Here is a 23,259-nt window from a genome sequence, read left to right on the forward strand (position 1 = left end):
GTGTCCTCCGCCTCCCCCGGCGGGAGGGGGCCCGGGGCGGGGGTCGGTCCCTCCCGTTCCCCCCCCCGGTCTGTCCGTGGTTCCGTCCCGCCGCCGCTTCCTGACGGGGGGGGCGCGTCCAACGCCGCTCCGCGGGGGGGGTTGGCGGAGGCCGCGCGCGCCGCTCCCGCCACACGGCGAGGGGCGGGGCCCCGCCGTCAGGCCACGCCCCCCCTGGGAGGGGCTTGTCAATTCGGCCCCGCCCCTGGGCGGGGATTCCCGCCTTTGGCCCCGCCCCCTCGGTGGGGGGGGGGGACGACGACGACCTCCCGGCGTCCGGCCGGCGGCGGAAGGGGCGGAGCTTCCCGTCATGCCGTTCGCGCGCGCCGGCGGGCGGCTGCTCTTCGCGGGAGCCTCGCGCCGGCACCGGGTGCGCTCGCGCCCGTCCCCCCTCCCCCCGCCCCCCCTCCCGCTTCCCACCCCTCCCCCACCCCCCATTCCCGCCCCTCCCCCTCTGCCCACCGCCACCCCCGCGCTCCGAAGGGGCGTCCTGACCCCGCGCTGACCCCGCGCTGACCCTTGACCCCCCCCCCCCCAGGTCTCCGGGCCGGACCCGCCCCTCCCCGAGCGCCTCCGCCTCTTCCGGGAGCTGCGGGCGGCGCAGGAGCAGCGGGATGGAACCGGCACCGGGACCGGCACCGACACCGGCACCGGCCGCGCCCCCCCGGGCACCCCCATCCGCATCGCCCTGCCCGGGGGGCGCCGCCTGCCCGGCCGGGCCCTGCAGACCACCCCGTCCCAGGTGGCCGCGCAGCTGGGGTGCGTGTAGGCCCGGCCCGCCGCGGGGGTCGAGGTGCCCCCGGGGGGTCCCTGTAGCCCCCAGGGGGTCCTTATAGTCCCCACGGGGTTCCCACGGGGTCCGTATAGCCCCCGAGCGGTGCCTATAGTCCTCAGGGGGTCCCCACAGTGCCCCCATGGTGTCCCTGGGGGGTCCCTGTAGTCCTCAGGGGGTCCGCACGGGGCCCCCATGGTGTCCCAGGGCCCCCAGGGGGTCCCTATAGCTCTCGAGGGGTCCCCACCGGGGTCCCACTGTCCCTGTGGTCCCCGAGATGCTCTCACAGGGTTCCCCTGGTGCCTCCACGAGGTCCCTGTAGGCCCCAGGAGGTCCCTATAGCTCTCAGGGGGTCCCCACAATGCCCGCATGGTGTCCCCAGGGGTCCCTATAGCCCCCAGGGGGTCTCTATAGTCATCAAGGTGTCCCCACACTGTCCCTGTGGTCCCCGTGAAGCCCCCGAGATGCCCTCACCGGGTCCGCCTGGTGTTCCCAGGGTACCTGTGGGGTCCCCGCACTGTCCCTGGGGTCCCCAGTGTCCCCATGAGGTCCTCGGTGTCTCCTGGTGTCCCCCTGGTGCCCCTCAGTGTCCCCCCCCGGTGCCCCCCTGTGTCCCCACGTGCCCACCGTGTCCCCGCAGGGACGGGCTGCCGGAGGCGGCGCTGGTGGCCCGGGTGAACGGGACCCTCCAGGACCTGGACCGGCCCCTGGAGAGCGACACCGACCTGGAGCTGCTGGGCTTCTCCGCGCCGGAGGGACGGACGGTGCGTCCCGCGGGACACGGAGGGGCTGGGCCCGCGCCCCTCACGGCGTGTCCCCCCATGTCCTGCCCCATGTCCCCCCCCGTGTCCCCCCCAACTCACTCCATGTCCCCCCCCCGTGTCCCTCACTCCGTGTCCCCCTTGTGTCCCCCCTCACTCTGTGTTTCCCCCATGTCCCTCACTCCGTGTCCCCCCTCACTCCGTGCCGGCCCCGTGCCCCCGCCGTGCCCCCCCCTCACTCCGTGCCCCCCCCAGGCGTTCTGGCAATCCAGTGCCTGCGTCCTGGCGGCGGTGGCGGAGCAGTTTTTCGGTGCCACGCTCTGCAGCGCCCAGGTCACTGAGGACGGCTTCTTCTGCGACGTCCACATGGGCGACAGGTGAGGAGTTTTTCTGGCGGGGGGGGACGGACACCCACCCACCGCCCCCCCGCGGGGCGCACGGTGTCCCCAGCCCGTCCCCGCGCCCGCAGGACAGTGCGGCGCGACGAGCTGCCGGCGCTGGAGGAGGCTTGCGCGGCGTTTGCCCGCGCCAGGCACCGCTTCGAGCGCCTCGAGGCCACGCACCAGCAGCTGGCCGAGCTCTTCAAGGTGAGGCACCCCCCGCCCCTGGCATGTGTGCCCCCCCAGTGCGTCCCCTCCCCAGCCCAAGATGGGGCATGGCAGCCCGGCTTGGGGACATGGGCGACCCCCCTGGTTGGGGTTATGTGCCGGGGTGGTGCCAACGGGGACAGGGGCCACCCTCCCTGCACTGCCACCCTCCCTGTGGTGCCACCCCCCCTGCAGTTTTGCCACCCCTCCCTGTGGTGCCACCCCCCCTGCAGTTTTGCCACCCCTCCCTGTGGTGCCACCCCCCCTGCAGTGTGTCCCCCCCTGCAGTGCCTCCCCCCTGCAATGCCACCCCCCTGCGGTGTCCCACGACCCCCCCTGCGGTGCCACCTGTGCCACCATCACCCACCTCCATGTCCCCCCCCAGCACAACACCTTCCAGCTGCAGCGGATCACGGAGGAGGTGACGTCCCCTACGGCCACTGTCTACCGGTGAGCACCGAAACTGGAGGGGGGGGGGGGGGTGTGGAACTGGGCCAGGGGATGCCCCCCATCACTGTGGGGTGCCCCCCGCTGCCCTCACAGGTGCGGCCCCCACCTCCAGCTCTGCCACGGCCCCCTCCTCCAGCACACGGGGCTGATCGCCGCCCTCCGCGTCCTGACGGTGCGTTCCGTTGTCCGGGGGGGTGGGGAAAGACTCCTCGGGTGTTGAGACCCCCCCCCCGATTTATTTCTGCCCCCCCTGTGGCAGAGCTCGGCCGCGTTTTGGCGAAGGTCCGACGAGCGCCCGGCGCTGCAGCGCGTCACCGCCGTCGCCTTCCCCAGCGCCCAGGGTCTGGCCGACTGGCAGCGGGCACAGGATGAGGCCGCCCTGCGGGATCATCGCCGCATCGGGCAGGTAAGAGGAGAGGGGGGGCGGTGGGCGTTACTGGGGGGTCGCCGGCAGCCGCCGGCGACCCCCCAGTAACGCCCACCACCCCCCCCGCCCCCAGGAGCAGGAGCTTTTCTTCTTCCACAACCTCAGCCCTGGCAGCTGCTTCTTCCTGCCCCGCGGTGCCCACGTCTACAACACCCTCGTGGAATTTATCAGGGTGCGGCCCCCCCACCCCGTGCCAGGGGGGGTCACCGTCACCTGTGCCGCGGGTGGGGGGAGAAAGCGGGGTCTGCCGTGGCCCCGTGTGTGTGCCCCACCGAACCCCCCCCATCCTGGTGCACCCCGATGCCAGTGCACCCACACCTCAGCCCCACCGGGCACCCCACTGCACCCCAGCCCCATTGCACCCAGTTCCCAGTGCCCCCCAGCCCCACTCTGCACCCCACTGCACCCCAGCCCCATTGCACCCAGTTCCCAGTGCCCCCCAGCCCCACTCTGCACCCCACTGCACCCCAGCCCCATTGCACCCAGTTCCCAGTGCCCCCCAGCCCCACTCTGCACCCCACTGCAACCCAGCCCCATTGCACCCAGTTCCCAGTGCATCCCCAGCCCCATTGCACCCAGTTCCCAGTGCACCCCAGCCCCGCTCTGCACCCCATCCCCATCGCACCCATCCCCTGCTGCCCCCCAACCCCACTCTGCCCCCACCCCAACCACCCCCTCCTGCACCTCGACCCCCTCCCTGCCAGCCCCCATCCTCGCAGCACCCATGACCACCCCCCTGTCTCTCTGGCGCACCCACACCCCCCCTCCACGGGGTGGGCGCCGTGGTGGGGGCGGGGGGCTGACGTTGGCGTCCCCGCAGAGCGAGTACCGGGCGAGGGGCTTCAGCGAGGTGGTGACCCCCAACGTGTTCAGCCCGCGGCTCTGGGAGCTCTCGGGGCACTGGCAGCACTACGGTGCCAACATGTTCTCCTTCACCGCTGGCACCGAGACCCTCTCCCTCAAACCCATGAACTGCCCGGCCCACTGGTGAGCAGTGGGATGGGAAGGGGGGGGGAAAGGGGCTGGCGGGGGGGCTGACACCGCGGCCACCCGTCCGTCTGTCCGCCCGCAGCCTGATGTTCGCCCACCGGCCGCGGTCGTGGCGGGAGCTGCCGTTGCGGTTGGCTGATTTCGGGGTCCTGCACCGCAACGAACCCCCCGGCACCCTGACGGGGCTGACGCGGGTGCGGCGCTTCCAGCAGGACGACGCTCACATCTTCTGCACCTTGGAGCAGGTGAGTGGCCCCCCCTGTGGCCCCCAGCACCGTGTCACCCCCCCCCCAGCACCGTGTCACCCCCCCCGGCACCGTGTCACCCCCCTAGCACCATGTCACCCCACTGGCACCGTGTCACACCCCCCAGCACCGTGTCACACCCCCCAGCACCGTGTCACCCCCCCGGCACCGTGTCACCCCGCCGGCACCGTGTCACCCCCCCAGCACCATGTCACCCCCCCGGCACTATGTCACCCCCCTAGCACCATGTCCCCCCGCTGGCACTGTGTCACCCCCCTGCCACCATATCACCTCACTGGCACCATGTCACCCCCCCTCAGCACCGTGTCACCTCCCTGGCACTGTGTGCCCCCCCTGGAACTGTGTCACCTCCCTGGCACCATGTGCCCCCCCTGGCACTGTGTCACCTCCCTGGCACCGTGTGCCCCCCCTGGCACTGTGTCACCTCACTGGCACCGTGTCACCTTCCCCTCCCCAGCTGGAGAGCGAGATCGACGCCTGCCTGGACTTCGTGCGGACGGTCTACGCCGTCCTGGGCTTCTCCTTCCGCCTGGCACTGGCCACCCGCCCCCCCGGCTTCCTGGGGGACCCCGAGACCTGGGACCGCGCGGAGCAGGTGGGACGGGGGACGCAGGGGCACAGCGTGGCCCTGCCATGGGCGCTGTCCCCAGCTTTGCCCCTGTGTCTCCCTCCGGTGTGCCCTGGGTGTCGCCTCCTGCTTTGCCACCGTGTCCCCCGCGGTGCCCCCGTGTCCCCTGCACCAGTTTGGCCGTCGTGTCCCCTGCACTGTGTCCCAGCTTTGTCCTCATGTCCCATAATGTCCCCATGGGGCACTGTCCCCCCAGTGTGGGGTGCCCTCCATCGTCCTGCGTCACATCTCTTCCATCGTGTCCCCTTTCCATCGTGTCCCCCTCCATCGTGTCCCCTCCATCGTGTCCCCCTCCATCATGTCCCCCTCCATCGTGTCCCCTCCCATCATGTCCCTCCCATCGTGTCCCCCTCCATCGTGTCCCCTCCATCGTGTCCCCCTCCATCATGTCCCCCTCCATCGTGTCCCCTCCCATCATGTCCCTCCCATCGTGTCCCCCTCCATCGTGTCCCCCTCCATCGTGTCCCCCTCCATCGTGTCCCCCTCCATCGTGTCCCCCTTCCATCGTGTCCCCTCCATCGTGTCCCCCTCCATCGTGTCCCCCTCCATCGTGTCCCCTCCATCGTGTCCCCTCCATCGTGTCCCCCTCCATCGTGTCCCCCTCCATCGTGTCCCCTCCATCGTGTCCCCCTCCATCGTGTCCTCTTCCATCGTGTCCCCTTCCATCATGTCCCCTCCCATCATGTCCCCTCCCATCATGTCCCCTTCCATCGTGTCCCCTCCATCGTGTCCCCCTCCATCGTGTCCCCTCCATCGTGTCCCCTTCCATCATGTCCCCTCCCATCATGTCCCCTCCCATCGTGTCCCTCCCATCGTGTCCCCTCCATCGTGTCCCCTTCCATCGTGTCCCCCTCCATCGTGTCCCCCTCCATCATGTCCCCTCCCATCGTGTCCCCTCCCATCATGTCCCCTCCCATCATGTCCCCTTCCGTTGTGTCCCCTCCATCGTGTCCCCTGTGTCACCCCCCCCCTTGTCCCCTCCCCACCCCCCCGTCTCCCCCCGCAGCAGCTGGAGCGGAGCCTCCGCACCTTCGGCCAACCCTGGGAGCTGAGTCCGGAAGACGGCGCCTTTTACGGTCCCAAGGTGAGATTTTTTAGGGGTGGGGGGGGTCAACGAAGGGTCCCGGTTTGCCAAAGGCAAACCGGGACCCTTCGTTGACCCCCCCCACCCCAATGATTCCCGACAGATCGATATCCGGATCCGGGATGCACTGGGACGGCAACATCAATGCGGGACCATCCAGTTGGATTTCCAGATGCCGGAGAGGTTCGGGCTGGAGTACGCCAGGTATTGGGGGGGGGGGGTCAGGATTGGAGCTGGGGGGGCAGGATTGGGGCAGGGGGGCAGGATTTGGGCTGGGGGGGGGCAGGATTGGGGCAGGGGGTGAGGATTGGGGTTGGGGGGGCAGGATTGGGGCTGGGGGGGCAGGATTGGGACTTGATGGGAGGGCAGGATTAGGTGAGGCAGTGGGATTAGGGATTGGGGGGGGAGGTGGTAGGATTATGGTGGGGGGGCAGGATTGGGGTTTGGGGGTGAGAATTTGGGGCTGGGGGGGCAGGATTGGGGCAGGGGGGGCAGGATTTGGGCTGGGGGGCGGTCAGGATTGGGGCAGGGGGTGAGGATTGGGGTTGGGGGGGCAGGATTGGGGCTTGATGGGAGGGCAGGATTAGGTGAGGCGGTGGGATTAGGGATTGGGGGGGGAGGTGGTAGGATTATGGTGGGGGGGCAGGATTGGGGTTTGTGGGTGAGAATTTGGGGCTAGGGGGGGCAGGATTGGGGCAGGGGATGAGAATTTAGGGTTTAGGGCAGGGGGGCGCCAACAGATTGGGGCTTAGGGGGGTGTTAGGATTGGGCTGGGGGGGGACACGACGGAGCTGGGGAGGGTGGGGGTCCCTCTGCACCCCCCTGACCCCTGGTCCTGTCCCCCCCCCCAGCGCGGCTGGGGGGCCGGCGCGGCCGGTGCTGATCCACCGCGCGGTGCTGGGCTCCGTGGAGCGCATGGTGGCCGTGCTGGCCGAGAGCTGCGGCGGCCGATGGTGAGGGGGGGGGGACACCGTTTGGGGATGCCCCCCCAAAAAAAGTCAAATCTCTTACCTTGGGGCTGCAAAAGGGACCCCTCCCGATCCTGGGGACCCCCCCCAATCCCCAGGGCACCCCCCTCATCCCTGGGACACCCCCATCCTGGGACTCCCCTCAGTCTTGGGGACCCCCCCTCACTTCTTGGGACCCCCCCTCAATGCCCAGAGATGACTCCCCATTCTGAGGGCCCCCCCATCCTGTTGACACCCCCCCAATCCCCAGGAGCAGCCCCCCCAGTCCTTGGGTCACCCCTTCCCTGGGTCACCCCCCTCCTGGTGACCCCCCATGTCACCCTGCTCCCAGTGACGCCCCCATGTCCCCCCCCCCAGGCCGCTCTGGCTGTCCCCGCTGCAGGCGATCGTCATCCCCCAGACACCCGAAGTCGAGGACTATGCCCGGGAGGTGAGTGTGCCCCCCCCCGTGCCCCCCCCCCACCTCCCCGTGGCCCCCCATGGCCCTTCACATCCCCCCCCCCCATTCCCTGTGTCCCCCCATCCCTATTCCTCCTGTCCCCCCCATCTTTCCTTGTCCCTCTGTGTCCCCCCATCTCCCCGTGTCCCTGATATTCCCCCCGTGCCCCCCCCCCCCGTGGCCCCCCCCCGCTGACGCCGTGGGGCAGGTGCAGGCCGTGCTGCGGGGGGGGGACGTGGTGGCCGACCTGGACGGGGACACGGGGGCCACCCTGGCCAGGAAGATCCGCCGGGCCCAGCTCGCCCACTACAACTTCCAGCTGGGTAAGGAGGGGGGGGGAACACACATCACACCCCCCTGGACCCCCAACCACCCCCCACCAAAACCGTGACCTGCTGGGGTGGGGTGGGAGCACTGGGACCCCCCTGGGCTCCTTCTGTCCCCCTCCCACCTTGGCATCCCCCCTGGAATCCCCCCCGGGCCTCCTCTTTGGGACCCCTCCTGCGAGCCCCCCCCCACCCCGTGATCCTGAGTTCCCCCCCCTCCTGAGAGTCTCCCTTGGGACCCCCTGGAGACCCCCTTGGACCACCCCCCCGCCTTGGGACCCCTTCTGAGAGCCCCCCCGGGACCCTGTGAGACCCCCCCCCCACCTTGGGAATTCCCCCAGGACCACTCTGTAGACCCCCCCATGGAACCCCCTGCTCCCCACCATCCCCTTCAACCCCCTGGGCCCCCCCAGCCCCCCCCGGAACTCCTCTGTAGACCCTCCTGCCACCCCCCATCATTGGGGACCCCCCCCAAAAAAAAAACCCCACCCTACTCGTGGTCACATCTAGGGGGGGAGCACCCATGGGTGAGTGGGTGGGTGTGCCCAACACAAGTGGGTGCTCAGCAGAGGGGGGGTGCATCCGCAGGGTGGCTGGGGGGGCTGGTGCCCCCCCCCCCACCCCCCCGTGCCCCCCCCGCAGTGGTCGGCCGGCGCGAGCGGGCGCGCGGCACCGTCAACGTGCGGACGCGGGACAACCGGCAGCTGGGGGAGCGCGACCTGCGCCACGTGCTGCAGCGGCTGCGCCAGCTGCGCGATGCCCGCGTGCCCGACGCCGAGGAGCGCTTCTGACCCCCCCGGGGCCGCGTGGCCCCCCCGTGTCTGTGTGTCCCCCTCGTGTCCACATGTTCCCCCCGAGTCCTTGTGTGTCCCCCTCGTGTCCACATGTTCCCCCCGTGTCCTTGTGTGTCCCCCGTGTCCACATGCCCCCCCCGAGTCCATGTGTCCCCCTGAGTCCTTGTGCCCCCCCCCCCCCGAGTCTGTGTGTCCCCCCCCAAGTCTGTGCATCCCCGAGTCCGTGTGTCCCCCCGCCAGTGTCCGCGTGCCCCCCCCGAGTCCATGTGTCCCCCCCATGTCCGTGCGTCCCCCCTTGAGTCCGTGTGTCCCCCCCGAGTCCACGTGCCCCCCAAGTCTCTGGGGTTGTGCCCCCCCCACGACACCCCATTAAAGTGCTGCCCGGTTGCAGCAGGAGCTGAGACTGGGGCAACTTGGTGCACGTCCCGGTGCTGGTCCCCCCCCCGAGTGTGTGTGTGTCCCCCCCCCCACGGGCGCCTGGGTCCTTCCTGCCTGGGATTTCCCCCACCCCGACACTTTCGAGTGTGCCCCCCCCCCGTGGGCGTGGGTGGGGGGGTTTTGCGCAAACCCTCGTCACGTCGCTGCGGGCATTGAGCAATCCGGGGGGGGGGGGCGGGGGGGAGTCACTTTCTCCCCCCTCCCCTCCCCCCCCCCCCCCGGCCCGGGCACCTGCCCAAATCCTGGGCAGGATGTGGCCGTGCTGGGGGGGCAGTGGGAGAGGCAGCCCCCCCCCCCCCCCCCCGCCAGGGACCCCCCACCATGTCCTGGGAGGTGAACGAGGCTGTACGGGGGGGGGATCACCCAGTGTGGGGTGGGGGGCAAGTGAACTGAGCCCCCACCTCCCCATTCCGGGGGGGTTCCTCCATGGGTGCCCCCCCCCCAGCACCGGGGGTGACTCACGGGGTGGGGCTGGCACCGAAACGGGGCAAAAACCGCAAAAATCCTGCTGTGACTCAGGGGGCTGGGGGGGGGTCCGGGGCCACCGAGGGGGGGGCCAGAGCCACCAGGGGGGGCATCTGGGACCACTGGGGGAGTTCAGGGCCACCGGGCGGGGGTCCGGGGCCACCGGGGGTGGGGTCTGGGGCCATTCGGGGCACAACGGGCCACCGAGGGTAGGGGGTGGCAATGGGATCACCGCGGTGCCCCCGACCCCCCCGGGGCGGTTGGGGTGAGGGTCGTGCCCGCGGGGCGGGCCGGGGGTGCGGGATGCGGCGCGGCCCCCCCTCGGGCCCCCCCCCCGCCGGCCCGTGACTCAGCCCCCGCCCGCCCCGTCCCTTCATAAGGCGGCGGAGCCGTCGCGGCCCCGCAGCTCCCGACGCCATGGCCGCGCTCGGCCGCCTCTTCTTCCTCCTCCTCGGGGCCGCCGGTGAGTCCCGACCCAGCGCGGTCACCCCCGGTGCGGCTGCAGCCCCCCCCCGGGTACCCGGGCCCCCTCCCCGAACTCCTGGGTGCCCCCTGCCCGGGCACCTGGGGCCCCTGCGGGGCACCTCCCTGGGTGCCATTCCCGACCTCCTGGGTCCCTTTCCCGAACATCTGGGTCCCTCCTGCCTGGGACACCTGGGGCCCGGACATCTGGGTCCCCTCCGGGACACCGGGGTGCCCGCCCACACATTCGGGCCACTTCCCTGGGTGCCTGGGTGCCCTTCCCAAACATCTGGGTCCCTCCTCCCCAGATTCCTGGGTCCCCCCTCCCCGAATGCCTGGGTCCCCTCTAGGACACTTGTGTTCCCTCCTCGGACACCTGAGTCCTCTCCGGGGCACCCGGGTCCCTTTCCCAAACTCCCGGGGACACCCGGCTCCCTGCCCACACATTCGGGCCACCTCCCCGGACACCACCCGCATGCCGGGTTCCACTCCCCGGATGCCGGCGTCCCCCTTCCCGCATGCCTGGGTGCCCACCCACGCACCTGGATCCCCTCCCGGGACACCTGAGTCCCATCCCAGACACCTGGGTCCCCATCCCCGACACCTGGGTCCCATCCCAGACACCTGGGTCCCCTCTCCGTTGTGGGGCTCCACACCCGTGGGACTGGGGGGTCCCTACGTGCCCTCCCTGGGCAGGAGGATGGGTGGGGGGTCCCCTTGCTGACCCCCCTGTCCATGTGTTGTCACCCCCCCCGCCGGTGACAGTGGTGGCACCGACGCGACCCCAGCACGTGGCACAGGAGAACCTGGTCGCCCAGAACCCCTACATCGAGCAGCGTGAGGGCAGGGACGGGGGGGCAGCCTGGGGGGGGGAACGGGGGGATACGGGGGGGACCCCCAGGGATGGGGGGACATGGGAACAGCCAGGGTTGGGGACAGGAGGACATCCGGGCGTGGGGACGTAGATTGGGGGACACGGATGGGGGGGACACGGATGGGGGGGGGGACATGGGGATGGGGGGGTCAAGGGGGACAGGGATGGGGGGGGACATGGATGGGGGGGGACATGGGGATGGGGGTCAGGGGGGACAGGGATGGGGAGACATGGCGGGGGGGACGGGGACATGGGGACAGCAAGGGCAGGGGCTGGGGCGGGGGCCCACCTAGGGACCAGTGTCACCTGGGGCTGTGGGGACCCCCCCAGCGTGTCCCCACACAACCCCCCCCCTTTCCAGTATTGCAGGAGGAGCAGGACCCCCCGCTGCCCCCCGACATCCTGGTGCCAGCGGCGGGTCCCACGTCCCCCCCGCGCCCCCCGCCAGCCTGGCCCAACGCCCTGGCCGGTTTCCCCCCGGCATGGCCCATGGCCGCCACCATCACCCGCCACTGCCAAGAGCCCCCCGGGCCCCCCACGACCCCCCAGCTGCCCCCCACCGCCTTCGGCCACCTTCGACGCCAGGCGGCCGCGCTTGATGCCCTCCGGCCGCGCCTCGACGCCTGCTGCCGCCACCACGCACCGCTGCCCTGCGCCCGCCGCGCCGTGAGTCCTCGGCTGGGGTTGGGGGGGGGGGTGGGGGGCACACATGGGGGGGGTCTGACCCCGCTGTCCCGCAGTGGACGGACGTGCTGGACGGATTCTGCACCGACGAGTTCGGGGTGAAGACGCGGCAGTTCCACTGCTGCCGGCGGCACGGCGCGGCACGGCGCCACTGCTTCGCCCAGGGCGCCGACGCCGTCGCCGAAGTCACCGCCGGTGCCACCCGGGACACCGAACCGCCCTTCCCGCCCGGTGAACCCACCGCCGCCAACATGGGCAACATCTGCGGGTTGCGGGGGCTGCGCTCCGGCCCCCCTGGTACCCCCGGCCCCTCCGGGCCCCGCGTCCGCATGCGCCTGCGCCTGGAGCGCGACTACGGCCGCTGCTGCCGCAACGGGAGCCTCGAGTGTGCCCGCGATGCCGTGAGTGCCAGGGCGGGGGGCACCGGGGGGGGGTCACGGGGGGCAAGGAGGGACCCAGGTGGGCTGGGGGGCACCCAAGTGTCCAGGAAGGTGGCCCAGGTGTCCAGGAAGGTGGCTCTGGGTGTCTGGGGAAGGTGGCCCAGATGTCCAGGCTGGCACCCAGGTGCCCAGGAAGGTGCCCCAGGTGTCCAGGCTGGCACCCCCGTGTCCGGGGAGGAGTCCCGGGTGTTCGGGAGTGACCCAGACATCCAGGGCGGGGTGAGGGACAGGAGATGACACCCAGGTGACAGGGAGGGGCCCAGGCATCCAGGAAGGGTTCCCGGCATTTGGAAACAAGGGAGGGGACCCAAGTGGCCCAGGAATGACCCAGGAAGGGGACCCGGGTGTCCGGGGTGGGGGGCACCCAGATGTCCCAGGAATGACCCGGGGAGTGACCCAGGTGCTCAGGGAAGGGGAGGACCCAGCTGTTTGGGGGGCCCCAGGTATCCAGGGTGGGGGACACCCAGTTATTTGGGGGGAACCCAACTGCTCCCGGCCCCCCCGCAGTGGCAGAAGGGGCTGGAGCGGTTCTGCCGGGAGGAATCGGCGGTGAAGACGCGGCAGCACCGGTGCTGCCAGCGCGGGGGGGGCCGGGCGCGGGGCCGCTGCTTCGCCGCCGCTGCCCCCCACCCCGCGTACGACCGGGAGCTGCACAACGTCAGCCTGGCACGGCCCGGCCCCGCGCTGCTGCGCTCCCTCTGCGCCCCCACGCGCCTCCTCACCAAGAGGTGGGTGCCCCCCCCCCCAAAAAAGGTTCATCCGGCACCCCCAAGTCCCCCGGACTCCCCATCTTAGAGGGGACCCTCCCCATTCCCCAGGACCCCCCAACTCAGAGGGGACTTGGGGTACAGGACCCCCTCCCTCCCCTGGGACCCCCCCATCAGGGAGGGGATCCAGGTGACTAGGACCCCCCCATTCCCCAGGACCCCCCATCTCAGAGGGGACCCAGGCATCCAGGACCCCCCCCCATTCCCCAAGAACCCCCAACTCAGGTGTCTGGGCCCCCCCTCCACATCTCAGAGGACACTCAGGTGTCCAGGACCCCCCCCCATTCCCCAGAACCCCCCAACTCAGGTGTCTGGGCTCTCCCCTCCCTCCACATCTCAGAGGACACTCAGGTGTCCAGGACCCCCCCCCATTCCCCAGAACCCCCCAACTCAGGTGTCTGGGCTCTCCCCTCCCTCCCCCGGGACCCCCTCCCCTCATCTCAGAGGGGACCCAGGAGCCCAAGCCCCCCCACCCCGTGACACCCCCCCCCCGTGTCCGTGTCCGGCAGGCGGCCAGTGCCGGAGCTGCTGGGGGCCGTGACGGGCGCGTGCTGCCCACTGCCCCCCGAGGAGCAAAGCGACTGTGCCCAGGAGCAGGTGAGTGTGGTGGTGGTGGTGGGGGGAACCAGGGACTCTGGGACCCCCCCAGCCACCCTGACCCCCCCCCCCCCCTCGTTATCCACAGCTATCCCAGGGCATTGCCACCCTCTGTGCCACCCCGCGGGACGCCTGGCGCGACCCCGAGCGCTGCTGCTCGCGGGGGGACCCCGAGCGGCGCCACTGCTTCGACACCACGTACCTCGCCCAGGTGACCCTGGGGGCCGCAGTGCCCCCCCCGCCCCCCGACTACGACGAGTAACACTCCCCCCACCTCCCACAACCCCCCCCGGGCAATGGGGGGGGGGGCAATAAAGGTGCTGTCACCTCCCAGTGTCCGTGTTGTGTGTGAGGGGGCCGTGCCTCAGTTTCCCCAGTGTGCGTGGGGGTGGGTGGAGGGACTCTTGTGTCTCAGTGTCCCCACGGTGAGTGTGTAGGGGACCTCATGCCTCAGTTTCCCTTTAGTTTTTGCCCCTCTGTGCCTCGGTCACCCCTTAAGTTTTTTGGGGCCACCCTTGTGCCTCAGTTTCCCCATAGTGTTGGGGTCCTCCCCTGCTCCTTTCCCCACAGGACTCCATTTCCCGGCCACCCCCCCACAGGTGTCGGGGTGTGTCAGGGTGGTTGTGGTGTCGGGGTGTGCCGGGGTGTGGTTGTGTTTCGGGGTGCGCCCCAGTCACCGCGGGGACAGACCCTGCCCAGCACTGAGCCCCCCTCACCGCAGGGCCACAAAGGGGACTCATGTCCAGGACTGGGGGAGCCAAGTGGGCACCCAGGATCCCCGGAGTGTCCCTGTGTCCCCAGGACCCTCCCCATATCCCCTACACCTTCATGTGCCCAGAATGTCACTGTCATGCGTGTCCCCACATTGCCCTGTGCCCCCCCCCAGGGTGTCCCTACATCCCCCATGTCCCTACATCCCCCATGGGGTCCCTGTGCCCCCCCCCCGAGGTGCCCCTACATCCCCCATGAGGTCCCTGTATCCCCCCCAGGGGGGTCCCTACACCCCCCCATGTCCCTGTGCCCCCCATGGGGTCCCCCACGATCACGAGTGGGGAAACTGAGGTGCAGGGGGGGCTGCCCTGGTCTCACAGCTTCCCCCCCCCCCTTTTCGCACCCCTGGTTTTACCCCCCCTTTTGCAGCCTCCCCTCCTCACCCCTCCTTTGGCCCCCCTATTTTTACCCCCCCCTTTTACACTCCAATTTTTAACCCCTATTTCACAGCCCCCCCATTCTGCATTGTCTACCCCCCCCCCCCCCCCAGGCAGCAGCAGGATGCAGGGTCACTCCATTTCCCCCCGTGCCTCAGTTTCCCCTCCAGCCGTTCCCTGTGCAGTCGATTGTCCCTGACCAAGGATGCTGCTGCCTGAGGTGGGGGTGGGGGCGGTTTGGGGGTCCCTGGGAAAGGATTTGAGGCGGGGGGGGGGTCTCAGCAGACCACCCACCCATCCCCTCCCCCTCCCCCCTTCCCAGAACACTCCAGCCATCCCCAGTCCGTCCATCCCTCCCTTCCCAGAGCTCCTGTCTGTCCGTCAACCCTTCTCTAGAGCCACTCCCCCCCCACCCAGATACACTCCGTCTGTCCGTCTGTCCCAGCACGGAAAAGTTGGGGTGACTCAGCCCGGAGCAGAGGAAGCTCCAGGGAGAGCTCGGGGTCAGCCTCTCCGTATTTAATAAACCGGGAAAACGGAGCCAGGAAACATTCCGATCCGAGGGCACTTCAGGGACAGTTTTTCTCCGGAATAATGGCGATGGGAAACTACCTGCGCCCAGCAGCTTGGTCCAGGAAGCGGGAATCTGGAATCCCTCACCAGCTCCTGCTCCGTGCTCGGCTGGTCTAGCAGCTGCCGGCATCCCGTCCCTCAGCGAGCGAAAGGAGAGGTTTGTATCAGGAATTAAAACCCACGGAGAGCGGGAATGGGGAATTTCCCCCCTGCCATAAGCTGGTAAGCGCGCTCAGCCACGGCGGCTTTCCGCATTTCCCAAGCCGGATAAACAAATGGAAAGACCGGACCGAACGGCGATGGCTTCGCGGAAAAGGGGTGACCAGAACAGAATGTTCCGCTCCTAAAATCCGGGAATACTCGGATACTGAGAGCGACCTCCCTGGATTTCCCTCCTCGCAGGGTATTTCTACCCTGCTGCGCGTTCCCAACGTGAAACGGCTCTGGAAATAAATCCGAACGCGACGTTACGGAAGCGCGAGATCCCACGCTGCCGGCGGGGACGGGTTTGTTCCAGCTGGAATAAAAGGAACCATTTTGTTCCATCCTAAAGGTTCAAACCTGTCGACTTCATCACTCAACCCACCCTCGGGAGACAAAAGCCCCCTCCTCCTCTCGCAGCGAAGGACCAGAGCGGGCGAAGCCACCTGATTGGTAGGTGTTTTATCCAAAATTTATTGACAGCAGATGGGTGGGGCTACGGGGACAGCAGGAAAAGTCCCGTCTGCGGCCGGTGCTCCGTGGCCGCGCGCTCCGCGGCCGTCCGTGCGAGTAGACCCATCCATCCCCCCGCTCCCTGCGCTCAGTGCTGCTTTCTTCTGAAGGAGCAGCCTAAGGAAAGGGAGGAAAAAAGGGGAAAAAAAAAAAATCAATGGAAAGTAATCCGCAGAGCGCTCAGGAGCGCTGCTGCCCTCTGGGCAGGGATTTTTGCGCCTCGCCAGCCCAAATCCAGCAGATTTTGCCTCGTTTTAAGAAATGCCCGTAACTGAGAGGCTTTTATGATGTTCCAGCTCAAAAATTTGATGTTTTTACAAATGCCCTCGCGTTCGGGGCGCAACCCGGGAGCGCCCCGGTGCCGGTACCCACCTTCTGTCAGCCGCGCCTTGCCCCCCGTGGGCTGGCACAGCACGGTCGAGCAGCCCACGCACAACACGACGGTCTGAGCGTGACTAAACACCGTCGTGATCTTGTAGCAACCTGCGGGGAACGGGAGAGCGTTGAGCGGGGCGGGATGGTCCCCCCTCAACCCCTGTTCCCCCCTCTCGGGCCCGCCCGCCGCCATACCCGGGCACTTGACGTCCATGAAGTAGGAATTGGGGCTCTGCACCAGCCGCTTCTTCTTGTGCTTCCTCTTCTCCTCCTCAGGGGAAGGGTGCAGCAAGTCCTTGGCGAGCTGCGGGGGCAGCGCCGTTAGCCACGGGCTCGCCCGCCGCCATCTCCGCTGAGGGGGGCCCCAAGATGGCGGAGCCATCTTGGGGCCCCCCCTCAGCGGAGATGGCGGCGGCCACAACCGGACCCGCCTCGCTCCCCCACCCCCCGCCCACCCTCCATCCTCCCTCCCGTGCCCCGGTTAGGCCCGGGGGGCGGCGCGGCGCCGCGGCCGCACTCACAGGCATGGCGGCGTGGAGGCAGCCGCGACCGAAAAGGGGCCGAACCGGAAGCGGGACCCGCTATATCCGCTACGGGGTTCCCCGCGCGGGCGGAAGTGGGGCGGCGCCATGTTGGGAAGGGCGCTGCGTGGGGAGAACTGGCGGCGGCCATGTTGGGAAGGGCGCTACAGGGAGGCTGGCGGCGCCATGTTGGGAAGGGCGCGGGAGGGGCGGCCATGTTGGGAAGGTCACCCGCCTTGCCGTGTGGGCACGGCGAGCGTGACGTTGCTCGCCTGCGGTGGCGTCACGGCGGTGACGTTGTGGAGGAGGGGCCGGGCTCCCGGCGAGTCCCCGCCCGGGGCGGGCCGGGTGGCGGTGGCGGCGCTGGGGCAGAGCGGCCCGGCGGCGGGCGGGGGGCCATGGCCAAAGCGTACGACCACCTCTTCAAGCTGCTGCTGATCGGCGACAGCGGCGTGGGCAAGACCTGCCTCGTCATCCGCTTCGCCGAGGGCAGCTTCACCGGCACCTACATCTCCACCATCGGTGCGGACCCCCCTCCGGCTGGGACCCCCCTCCCCCCGGCACCCCTCCCCCCGGGGACCCACCTCCCCCCGGGGACCCACGTCCCCCCGAGACCCCTCTCCCCGGGACCCCTCCCCCCGGGGACCCACCTCCCCTCGGTGACCCACCTCCCCCCGGGACCCCTCCCTCCGGGGACCCCTCCTCCCGGTGACCCCCCTCCCCCCGGGACCCCCATCCCCTCAAGGACCCCCCCCCCGGGACCCACCGGGCCCCCGTTCCGCCCCTCTCCTCCCCCCTGGTCGCCACCGCTCGCCCCGGGGCGGCCGGACGAGAGTCGGGGCGGATGGGGCACCGGCCGCACCGGCGGTCAGCTCGACGCCTCGGCCCGGCCGGTGAACGGGACGGTGCCGGTGCCGGTGCCGGTCCTGCCCCGTCCGCCTGCCCCGAGTCCCCATCGCGCCGGTAAAGCCGTTTCCCGAGCGCGGTAAAGCCGGTGTGTCCATGCCGGACCATGTCCGGTGGGCTCGCGGAATGCCGGTGTCCAGCGGGCACACCGCGATGTTGGGTGGGCTCATGGCACACTGGTGTCCAGCGGGCACACCGTGGTATCCGGTGGGCTCATGGCACACCGATGTCTGGTGGGCACACTGCGGTGTCCGGTGGGTTCATGGGATGCCGGTGTCCGGTGGGCACACCGCGGTGTCTGGTGGGTTCACGGCACACCGGTGTCCAGCAGGCACACCGTGGTATCCGGTGGGCTCATGGCACACCGGTGACCCGCTCCCAACAGCCGAAGCCGGTGCCAGGGCTGGACTTTGTCTCCCCACCCACTCCTTTCCCGGGCTGCCAGATGGTTACTGGGAAAATGGAGGCTGGGACTGGGAGTGGAGCTGTTTATGGCCTCTCCTCCCTGGACATCCCGGCGCAAGCCCGGCATCACCGGCTCCCATCTCTCTCCTCACATTCCAGGGATTGATTTCAAAATCCGGACGGTGGATATCGACGGGAAGAAGATCAAGCTGCAGGTCTGGTAAGTTGGTGGGAGGATGGTGGTGGAACTGGGGATGCCCCCCCCCCCCATCCCCCCTCACCCCCCCTGACCCCCCTCCTCTGCCTCTCCCGCAGGGACACGGCAGGGCAAGAGCGCTTCAAAACCATCACGACAGCCTATTACCGCGGAGCTGTGGTATGGGGGGGGGGTGCCAGTAGCCCCCAAAAGTGCTGGGGCACCTCTGGGTCCCCCCCCCACCCCAAACTGGGGCAACGGGTCCCACTGACCGCACCGTCCTGGCAGGGCATCATCCTGGTGTACGACATCACCGATGAGAAATCCTTCGAGAATATCCAGAACTGGATGAAAAGCATCAAAGAGGTGAGCGGGAGTCGAGGGTGGGGATGCAGGGGGGGGGTCGGGGGGGTCGTTGCGGAGGGGGGGTGCCCTGCCCGTCTACCCCCCACCCACAGAACGCCTCTGCCGGCGTCGAGCGGCTCCTCATCGGCAACAAGTGCGACATGGAGGGCAAGCGCAAAGTGCAGCGGGACCAGGCTGAGAAGGTAGGGGGGGGGCACCATGGGGCTGGGGGGGGGGCCCAATCCTCCGGCACCCCAGTCAATGCCGGGGAGGGGTCCCTTTGTCCGGCAGCTGGCGAAGGAGCACGGGATCCGCTTCTTCGAGACCAGCGCCAAGTCCAGCGTGAACGTGGAGGAGGTGAGGGGGGGGACCCAGCTGCACGGGGGGGGCACGCGCCCCTCAATGAGAGTGGCGCAGTGGGGGGGGGGGGTCCCCATCCCCGGGGGAGGGGTCCCTGTGAGCTGCCCCCGCTGACCGCCCCCTCTCTCCAGGCCTTCAGCACGCTGGCACGGGACATCCTGCAGAAATCCTCCCGGAAAGCGGTGAGTGGGGCTGGGGGGGGCCGGGGGACCGGGTGATGGACCCCCCCCCTGCTCTGGCCCCCCCCCCGACGCCCTCCCCTCCCTTTTCCAGGCCCCCGGCAGCAGCAGGCCCCTGCTGGAGCCCGGCCCCCCCAGGAAGGCGGGGGGTAAATGCTCCCTGGCATAGCGCCGCCGTGCCCCCCCCCGCACCGCCGTGCTCCCGTCGCCTGCCCGGGGGGGGCACACACCCCCGGGGGGGGCACACACCTCCGGGGGGGGCACACACCCCCGGGGGGCTCCCGGGCGGGGGGGGGGGGAAGGGCTGACCCCCCCGGTGCGCCCCTCGTGCCATAAAGCCCAGCTCGTGCCTTGCCCCGTCTCCGGTGTCTGTGTTGGGGGACCGGGGGGGGGGCGGTGGAGGGGGGGGGAACCGGGGAGGGGGAGAGCGCGGGGCGTGTCGCGCGAAACCACGCCCCTTCGCCCAGAGCCACGCCCCTTCGCCAAAACCACGCCCATTCGCTCAGGTCCACGCCTATTCATTAAAAGCCACGCCCCTTTGTTTTAAACCACGCCCATTCCCTCGGAGCCACGCCCCTTCGCCCAGATCCACGCCCATTCACTCAGAGCCACGCCCATTCATTGACAAGCCACGCCCTTTCTCTCGGAGCCACGCCCTCTCACTTAAAGCCACGCCCCTCCGTTCAGAACCGCGCCCATTCACTGAAAACCACGCCCCTTCCCTTAGAGCCACGCCCCTTCACAGGAAGCCACGCCCCTTTCCGTTAAGCCCCGCCCCAAGCCCCACCCCGCACCAAACCCCGCCCACCCCGCCCCCGCCTCCCCCCAGGCCCCGCCCCCCGGTGCCCCCGCCCTTCCCGTCGTCCCCCGCTCCTCCCAGCGGCCCCCGCGCCTCAAGATGGAGGCTGTTCCCCAGGCGGCGGGCTCGGCCCGGTAGTTCCGCGGTGCCGATGGGGCCCCGGGGCCCCACCGGGCTGCCTCGCGGCGCCCTCCTCGCCGCCCTGGGCGCGCTGGTGTGCGGCCTGCGGTGAGCGGCGGGGCCGCGGGGGGTTGGCGGCCCGGTGCGGCCCGGCCCGGCCTTCACGGCGGCTCCGTTCTCTCCACAGGCCGGCGGCGGCGATGGCGGTGAACGACGAGAGGCGCTCGGGTAGGTGCGGGGCCGGGCCCGGCGGGGAGCCGGGAGCCCGGGGGTTCCCGGTTGAGCCCCCCGCTCAGCGGCCGCGCTCTCTCCGCAGCGAGCCCGGTGGCGGCCACGCCGTGCTGGCGGGTGGAGGACTTCGTGGTGGCGCAGGAGTGTGCCCGCTGCTCCGGCTTCCAGGCGGTGAGCGGGCGGGGGGGGGGGGCCGGGGGCACGTCCTGCCCCGGGGTGGGCTGGTGGGGGCCAGGGGGCACGTCCTGCCCCGGGGCTGGCCGGGAGGGGGGCACGTCGTGCCCCGGGGCGGGCTGGCGGGGGCTGGGGGGGCACGTCCTGCCCCAGTATGGCCGCTGACCGGCCCCTCTCACTTATAGAAGACGGTGGCGGAGTGCGGCCCCACGGGCTTCATCGAGAAGATCAGCTGTGCCACCTCCAAGAGGGATGAGTTCAAGAGGTGGGCACAGGGCTGGGTGAGGGGGGACTCCCGGGGGGGGGGGCGGGTCTCAGGGGTGAGATCTGGGGCGGGATTTGTTCCCTCTGGAATTCCCGACTCTCCCCCGCGGGCGCAGCTGTCGCTCCGCAGTGATGGAAGCGCACGTCTTCTGGAGGTTCGTGGGCACCATGATGTGCGTCGCCGCCGTCTTCGCGGTGCTGGTGGTGTGCCGCCAGCGCGTGCTGGACAGGAAGGCCCTGGAGAAGGTCCGCAAGCAGATCGAGTCCATTTAGCCGAGACTGGAGCACAGGACAACTGGGTGGGAGCAGGGATGGGTGCCCTGGGCAGGCCCTGCCCTGACAACATGGAGTCCTGCCGGGTGCTGCCCTCCACTGCCACCGGGGCATCTCGTGGGAGCTGCTGAGGGGCGCCGTGCCCGCACAGGGGGAGTAATAAATCCTGATTGGTGTTACCAGAGCGACGCTGGCGTTTGTCCCAGTTGTGCCACCGGCTCTGCTCCTCCGTTGGAGCTCAGAGCGGGGAGATTCCCTGTTCCCTACAGCAGCGCCATGGGCTCAGCACCCATCCTCTGAAACACGCTGGGCGCAAACCAAGCGGGAGTTTATTCACCGGTGCGCAGGGGAGGTGGGGGACACCACCAGCACCCCCTGCCCGGGCTGGGCAGGGTGTCCCCCACCCCGGGATGTCCCCCAGGGCGCCCAAAGCAGGGGCTGCTCTTCGCTGCCCGTCACATCTCGTCCCCGTGGCCCCGTTTCGCCGCCTCCACCACCGCCGCCGCGTCTCCCGGGGAGGCCCAGCCGGAGGAGTTGGTGCCCGGCTCCCTGCCAGAGGGGAGCCTCCCATCACCGTGCCCCCCCTCAGCTCCATCTGCAGCCACAGGTCCTGGCTCTTCTACCCCTGGCCAGCCCGGTGCTGGGAACTGGGCTTCCATGGCTGGTCCCAGTGGCTCCCCCCGGGTCAGGATGTTCCTGGAAATCACTGTGGGAAGGGGAAATGCTGGAGTGGGCAGTGCTGGAGGTGGGGGGAGCCGCAGCCGGCCCCCGCGAGGCTCCTGCCACCTCCTGGTTACCTCCGGTGGGCCTGTCGCCGTCCCGGCTGCCCCGCGGGCCCCAGCGGAAGGGGCTGTAGCTGGGGAAGAGGATGAGTCCCAGGGAGAGGAGCAGGATCTGCCGGGGAAGGGACAAGAGCTGAGTGTCCCAGAGCGGTGCCGGGATCGCCGGCGTGCGCGGCGCGCCGCGGTGAGCATGCCGTACCAGGGCGCAGGTGCCGGTCTGGGCGGCCTTGTCGGATGTCCGCTTGAGGAGTGCCTGCAGCTGCAGCAGCAGGGACCTGCGGGACGAGGGGTTGGCAAGCGCCCGGCCCGGTGCCCCCCTCCTCCTGGCACCGCGCACCCCCCTCCCTCGCCCATTCTGGCACTGTCCCCGTGCCAGGCTCACCCGTTGCACTTCTCCAGCTCCTGGATTTTCTTCCGCAGCTCCTGGTTCTGGGCGGAGCACGCGGCCGCCCTGCCCAGGTGGAGACGGGGATGGGTGAGGGGACACATGGCAGGGGACATGGCAGCCCATGGTGCCACTGGTGCCCACCTGCTCTCCAGCCCATCCAGGTATTCCTTCTTCCTCCGCCGGCTGTCCTGGGCCGACTGCTTGTTCCGGATCTTTCTCCTCACCTTCTTCAGGATCCGCTCCTCGGCCTGGGGCAGGTGAAGGGGTGAGCCCTGCCCCGTGCCACCCCCCTGGTCGTTTCCCCCCATGCCACGCACCTGGGTGAGAGGCAGGGTGCTGGGCAGCGTCACCCCTTCCTGTGCCAGCAGCCTCTTCTCCTCCTCCGTCAGGCGCAGCTGTCAAGAGATGGGATAAACTGGGGATGGGCTGGCGGGGTGGGGAACACAGTGGGGGGGAGCTGCGGGTACTCACAGTAGGGGCGGGCAGGGGCACGGTGGGCAGCTCATTGATGATGCAGGAGCTGGGGAGCAGCGCCGGGCACAGCCAGTCATCTGGAAGGGGAAGAGGCAGCCGTGTCCTGCCCGCTCCGGCACGGGGAGCCGCTCTGCTCTCTGTCCTGTGCCTTGCCGGCGGGATGCGGCACCCCGGGGCTGAGCCCCACTGGCAGCCGGACCCCACTGACCCAACTGGATGGAGACGACGCTGCCGGGCAGGGGGGTGCTGAGGTCGCAGACCACCTCGTAGAGGGTAGCGGTGGCAGCAGCAGGGGGCTCTGAGCTGGTGTCCTGGGAGCTGTGGCCACCTGGGCAGGCGAGGTGGCCACCCAGGCCGCAGGCAACATTGGGGTTCACTGTCAGCTGTAGCAGCTCCTCAGCTTCGCTCCCCTGCGGCCGGAGAGACGCTGGCACAGCAGATGGGCACCCCCAGGGTCACCCCCCTGCCCTCCCCCAGGCCCCGGTGTCCCTCGGGGGGGCTCCCCCGTGCCCGCTCTCCCTCCGAGCCCGACTCACGCCATCCTTGGGGAGCGCCCAGCCCTCGAACGCCAACTCCGGGCCGGAGAAGGGGGCATCGGGGAAGACGCTGCCCGGGAAGTGCCCGTCCTGCGGCTCCAGGAGCTCCGGTGCCTCCGGCTCCATCGCCTGGGCCGAAGGGTGAGCGGGGGCCGCCGGGGACCCCCCGGGTGGGTGTCTGGGGACCCTCCCGGCCCCAGCGCGGTGGGTGCTGCTCCCGTCAGATCCCACCGAGGGG

At 70.1% G+C, this 23,259-nt stretch overlaps 6 protein-coding genes across 6 annotated transcripts; 4 read left to right on the plus strand and 2 right to left on the minus strand.

Moving 5' to 3' along the window:
- The first annotated feature begins 349 nt into the window (after positions 1-349).
- On the plus strand, positions 350-8,528 carry TARS2 (threonyl-tRNA synthetase 2, mitochondrial). The gene is made up of 18 exons (XM_086628332.1): positions 350-409; positions 578-798; positions 1,452-1,575; positions 1,828-1,949; positions 2,042-2,159; positions 2,545-2,609; positions 2,703-2,781; positions 2,869-3,015; positions 3,110-3,208; positions 3,857-4,023; positions 4,109-4,271; positions 4,750-4,887; positions 5,927-6,004; positions 6,108-6,208; positions 6,856-6,957; positions 7,330-7,402; positions 7,620-7,734; positions 8,380-8,528. The coding sequence occupies exons 1-18, from the start codon at positions 350-352 to the stop codon at positions 8,526-8,528; spliced, it is 2,121 nt and encodes a 706-aa protein (XP_086484458.1).
- A 1,323-nt stretch (positions 8,529-9,851) lies between these two features.
- Positions 9,852-13,520, plus strand: ECM1 (extracellular matrix protein 1). The gene is made up of 7 exons (XM_086628447.1): positions 9,852-9,897; positions 10,662-10,733; positions 11,132-11,436; positions 11,511-11,855; positions 12,402-12,622; positions 13,171-13,258; positions 13,347-13,520. Exons 1-7 carry the CDS (start codon positions 9,852-9,854, stop codon positions 13,518-13,520), a joined length of 1,251 nt encoding a protein of 416 aa, XP_086484573.1.
- Positions 13,521-15,630: 2,110 nt separating this feature from the next.
- On the minus strand, positions 15,631-16,638 carry RPS27 (ribosomal protein S27). Its single transcript, XM_086628375.1, has 4 exons — positions 16,590-16,638; positions 16,264-16,372; positions 16,066-16,176; positions 15,631-15,810 (listed from the first exon to the last, which is right to left on the minus strand). Exons 1-4 carry the CDS (start codon positions 16,593-16,595, stop codon positions 15,782-15,784), a joined length of 255 nt encoding a protein of 84 aa, XP_086484501.1. The 5' UTR covers positions 16,596-16,638; the 3' UTR covers positions 15,631-15,781.
- A 340-nt stretch (positions 16,639-16,978) lies between these two features.
- RAB13 (RAB13, member RAS oncogene family) lies at positions 16,979-19,160 on the plus strand. The gene is made up of 8 exons (XM_086628440.1): positions 16,979-17,111; positions 18,060-18,120; positions 18,216-18,276; positions 18,385-18,462; positions 18,555-18,644; positions 18,733-18,798; positions 18,933-18,983; positions 19,075-19,160. The coding sequence occupies exons 1-8, from the start codon at positions 16,988-16,990 to the stop codon at positions 19,147-19,149; spliced, it is 606 nt and encodes a 201-aa protein (XP_086484566.1). The 5' UTR covers positions 16,979-16,987; the 3' UTR covers positions 19,150-19,160.
- Positions 19,161-19,930: 770 nt separating this feature from the next.
- On the plus strand, positions 19,931-20,955 carry JTB (jumping translocation breakpoint). The gene is made up of 5 exons (XM_086628442.1): positions 19,931-20,007; positions 20,087-20,127; positions 20,216-20,301; positions 20,490-20,569; positions 20,685-20,955. Exons 1-5 carry the CDS (start codon positions 19,931-19,933, stop codon positions 20,839-20,841), a joined length of 441 nt encoding a protein of 146 aa, XP_086484568.1. The 3' UTR covers positions 20,842-20,955.
- Positions 20,956-21,296: 341 nt separating this feature from the next.
- Positions 21,297-23,147, minus strand: CREB3L4 (cAMP responsive element binding protein 3 like 4). Its single transcript, XM_086628270.1, has 10 exons — positions 23,018-23,147; positions 22,835-22,912; positions 22,694-22,783; positions 22,483-22,562; positions 22,329-22,406; positions 22,153-22,259; positions 22,006-22,074; positions 21,823-21,898; positions 21,639-21,735; positions 21,297-21,565 (listed from the first exon to the last, which is right to left on the minus strand). Exons 1-10 carry the CDS (start codon positions 23,145-23,147, stop codon positions 21,297-21,299), a joined length of 1,074 nt encoding a protein of 357 aa, XP_086484396.1.
- Positions 23,148-23,259: the final 112 nt, after the last annotated feature.

This window comes from Tauraco erythrolophus, chromosome 30 (assembly GCF_009769465.1).
Source record: "Tauraco erythrolophus isolate bTauEry1 chromosome 30, bTauEry1.pri, whole genome shotgun sequence".
Taxonomy (NCBI): domain Eukaryota; kingdom Metazoa; phylum Chordata; class Aves; order Musophagiformes; family Musophagidae; genus Tauraco; species Tauraco erythrolophus.

Bases quoted from the DNA above. Each gene is read 5' to 3' on its own strand.
- TARS2 (XM_086628332.1), top strand. From the start codon at position 350: ATGCCGTTCGCGCGCGCCGGCGGGCGGCTGCTCTTCGCGGGAGCCTCG. The intron at 2,610-2,702 runs GTGAGCACCGAA...CTGCCCTCACAG, and splicing joins CCTACGGCCACTGTCTACCG to GTGCGGCCCCCACCTCCAGC. The intron at 3,209-3,856 runs GTGCGGCCCCCC...GCGTCCCCGCAG, and splicing joins CCCTCGTGGAATTTATCAGG to AGCGAGTACCGGGCGAGGGG.
- ECM1 (XM_086628447.1), top strand. From the start codon at position 9,852: ATGGCCGCGCTCGGCCGCCTCTTCTTCCTCCTCCTCGGGGCCGCCG. The intron at 9,898-10,661 runs GTGAGTCCCGAC...CGCCGGTGACAG, and splicing joins CCTCCTCCTCGGGGCCGCCG to TGGTGGCACCGACGCGACCC. The intron at 12,623-13,170 runs GTGGGTGCCCCC...CGTGTCCGGCAG, and splicing joins ACGCGCCTCCTCACCAAGAG to GCGGCCAGTGCCGGAGCTGC.
- RPS27 (XM_086628375.1), bottom strand. The intron at 16,177-16,263 runs GTATGGCGGCGG...CGTTCCCCGCAG, and splicing joins CATGGACGTCAAGTGCCCGG to GTTGCTACAAGATCACGACG. The intron at 15,811-16,065 runs GTGGGTACCGGC...CCCTTTCCTTAG, and splicing joins CAAGGCGCGGCTGACAGAAG to GCTGCTCCTTCAGAAGAAAG.
- RAB13 (XM_086628440.1), top strand. From the start codon at position 16,988: ATGGCCAAAGCGTACGACCACCTCTTCAAGCTGCTGCTGATCGGCGAC. The intron at 18,799-18,932 runs GTGAGGGGGGGG...CCCTCTCTCCAG, and splicing joins CCAGCGTGAACGTGGAGGAG to GCCTTCAGCACGCTGGCACG. The intron at 18,984-19,074 runs GTGAGTGGGGCT...TCCCTTTTCCAG, and splicing joins AGAAATCCTCCCGGAAAGCG to GCCCCCGGCAGCAGCAGGCC.
- JTB (XM_086628442.1), top strand. From the start codon at position 19,931: ATGGGGCCCCGGGGCCCCACCGGGCTGCCTCGCGGCGCCCTCCTCGCC. The intron at 20,008-20,086 runs GTGAGCGGCGGG...TTCTCTCCACAG, and splicing joins GCGCTGGTGTGCGGCCTGCG to GCCGGCGGCGGCGATGGCGG. The intron at 20,128-20,215 runs GTAGGTGCGGGG...CTCTCTCCGCAG, and splicing joins GAACGACGAGAGGCGCTCGG to CGAGCCCGGTGGCGGCCACG.
- CREB3L4 (XM_086628270.1), bottom strand. From the start codon at position 23,147: ATGGAGCCGGAGGCACCGGAGCTCCTGGAGCCGCAGGACGGGCACTTC. The intron at 22,913-23,017 runs GTCGGGCTCGGA...CTGCTGTGCCAG, and splicing joins GCTCCCCAAGGATGGCGTGA to CGTCTCTCCGGCCGCAGGGG. The intron at 22,075-22,152 runs GTGGGCACCAGT...CCACCTGGGCAG, and splicing joins CTGGATGGGCTGGAGAGCAG to GGCGGCCGCGTGCTCCGCCC.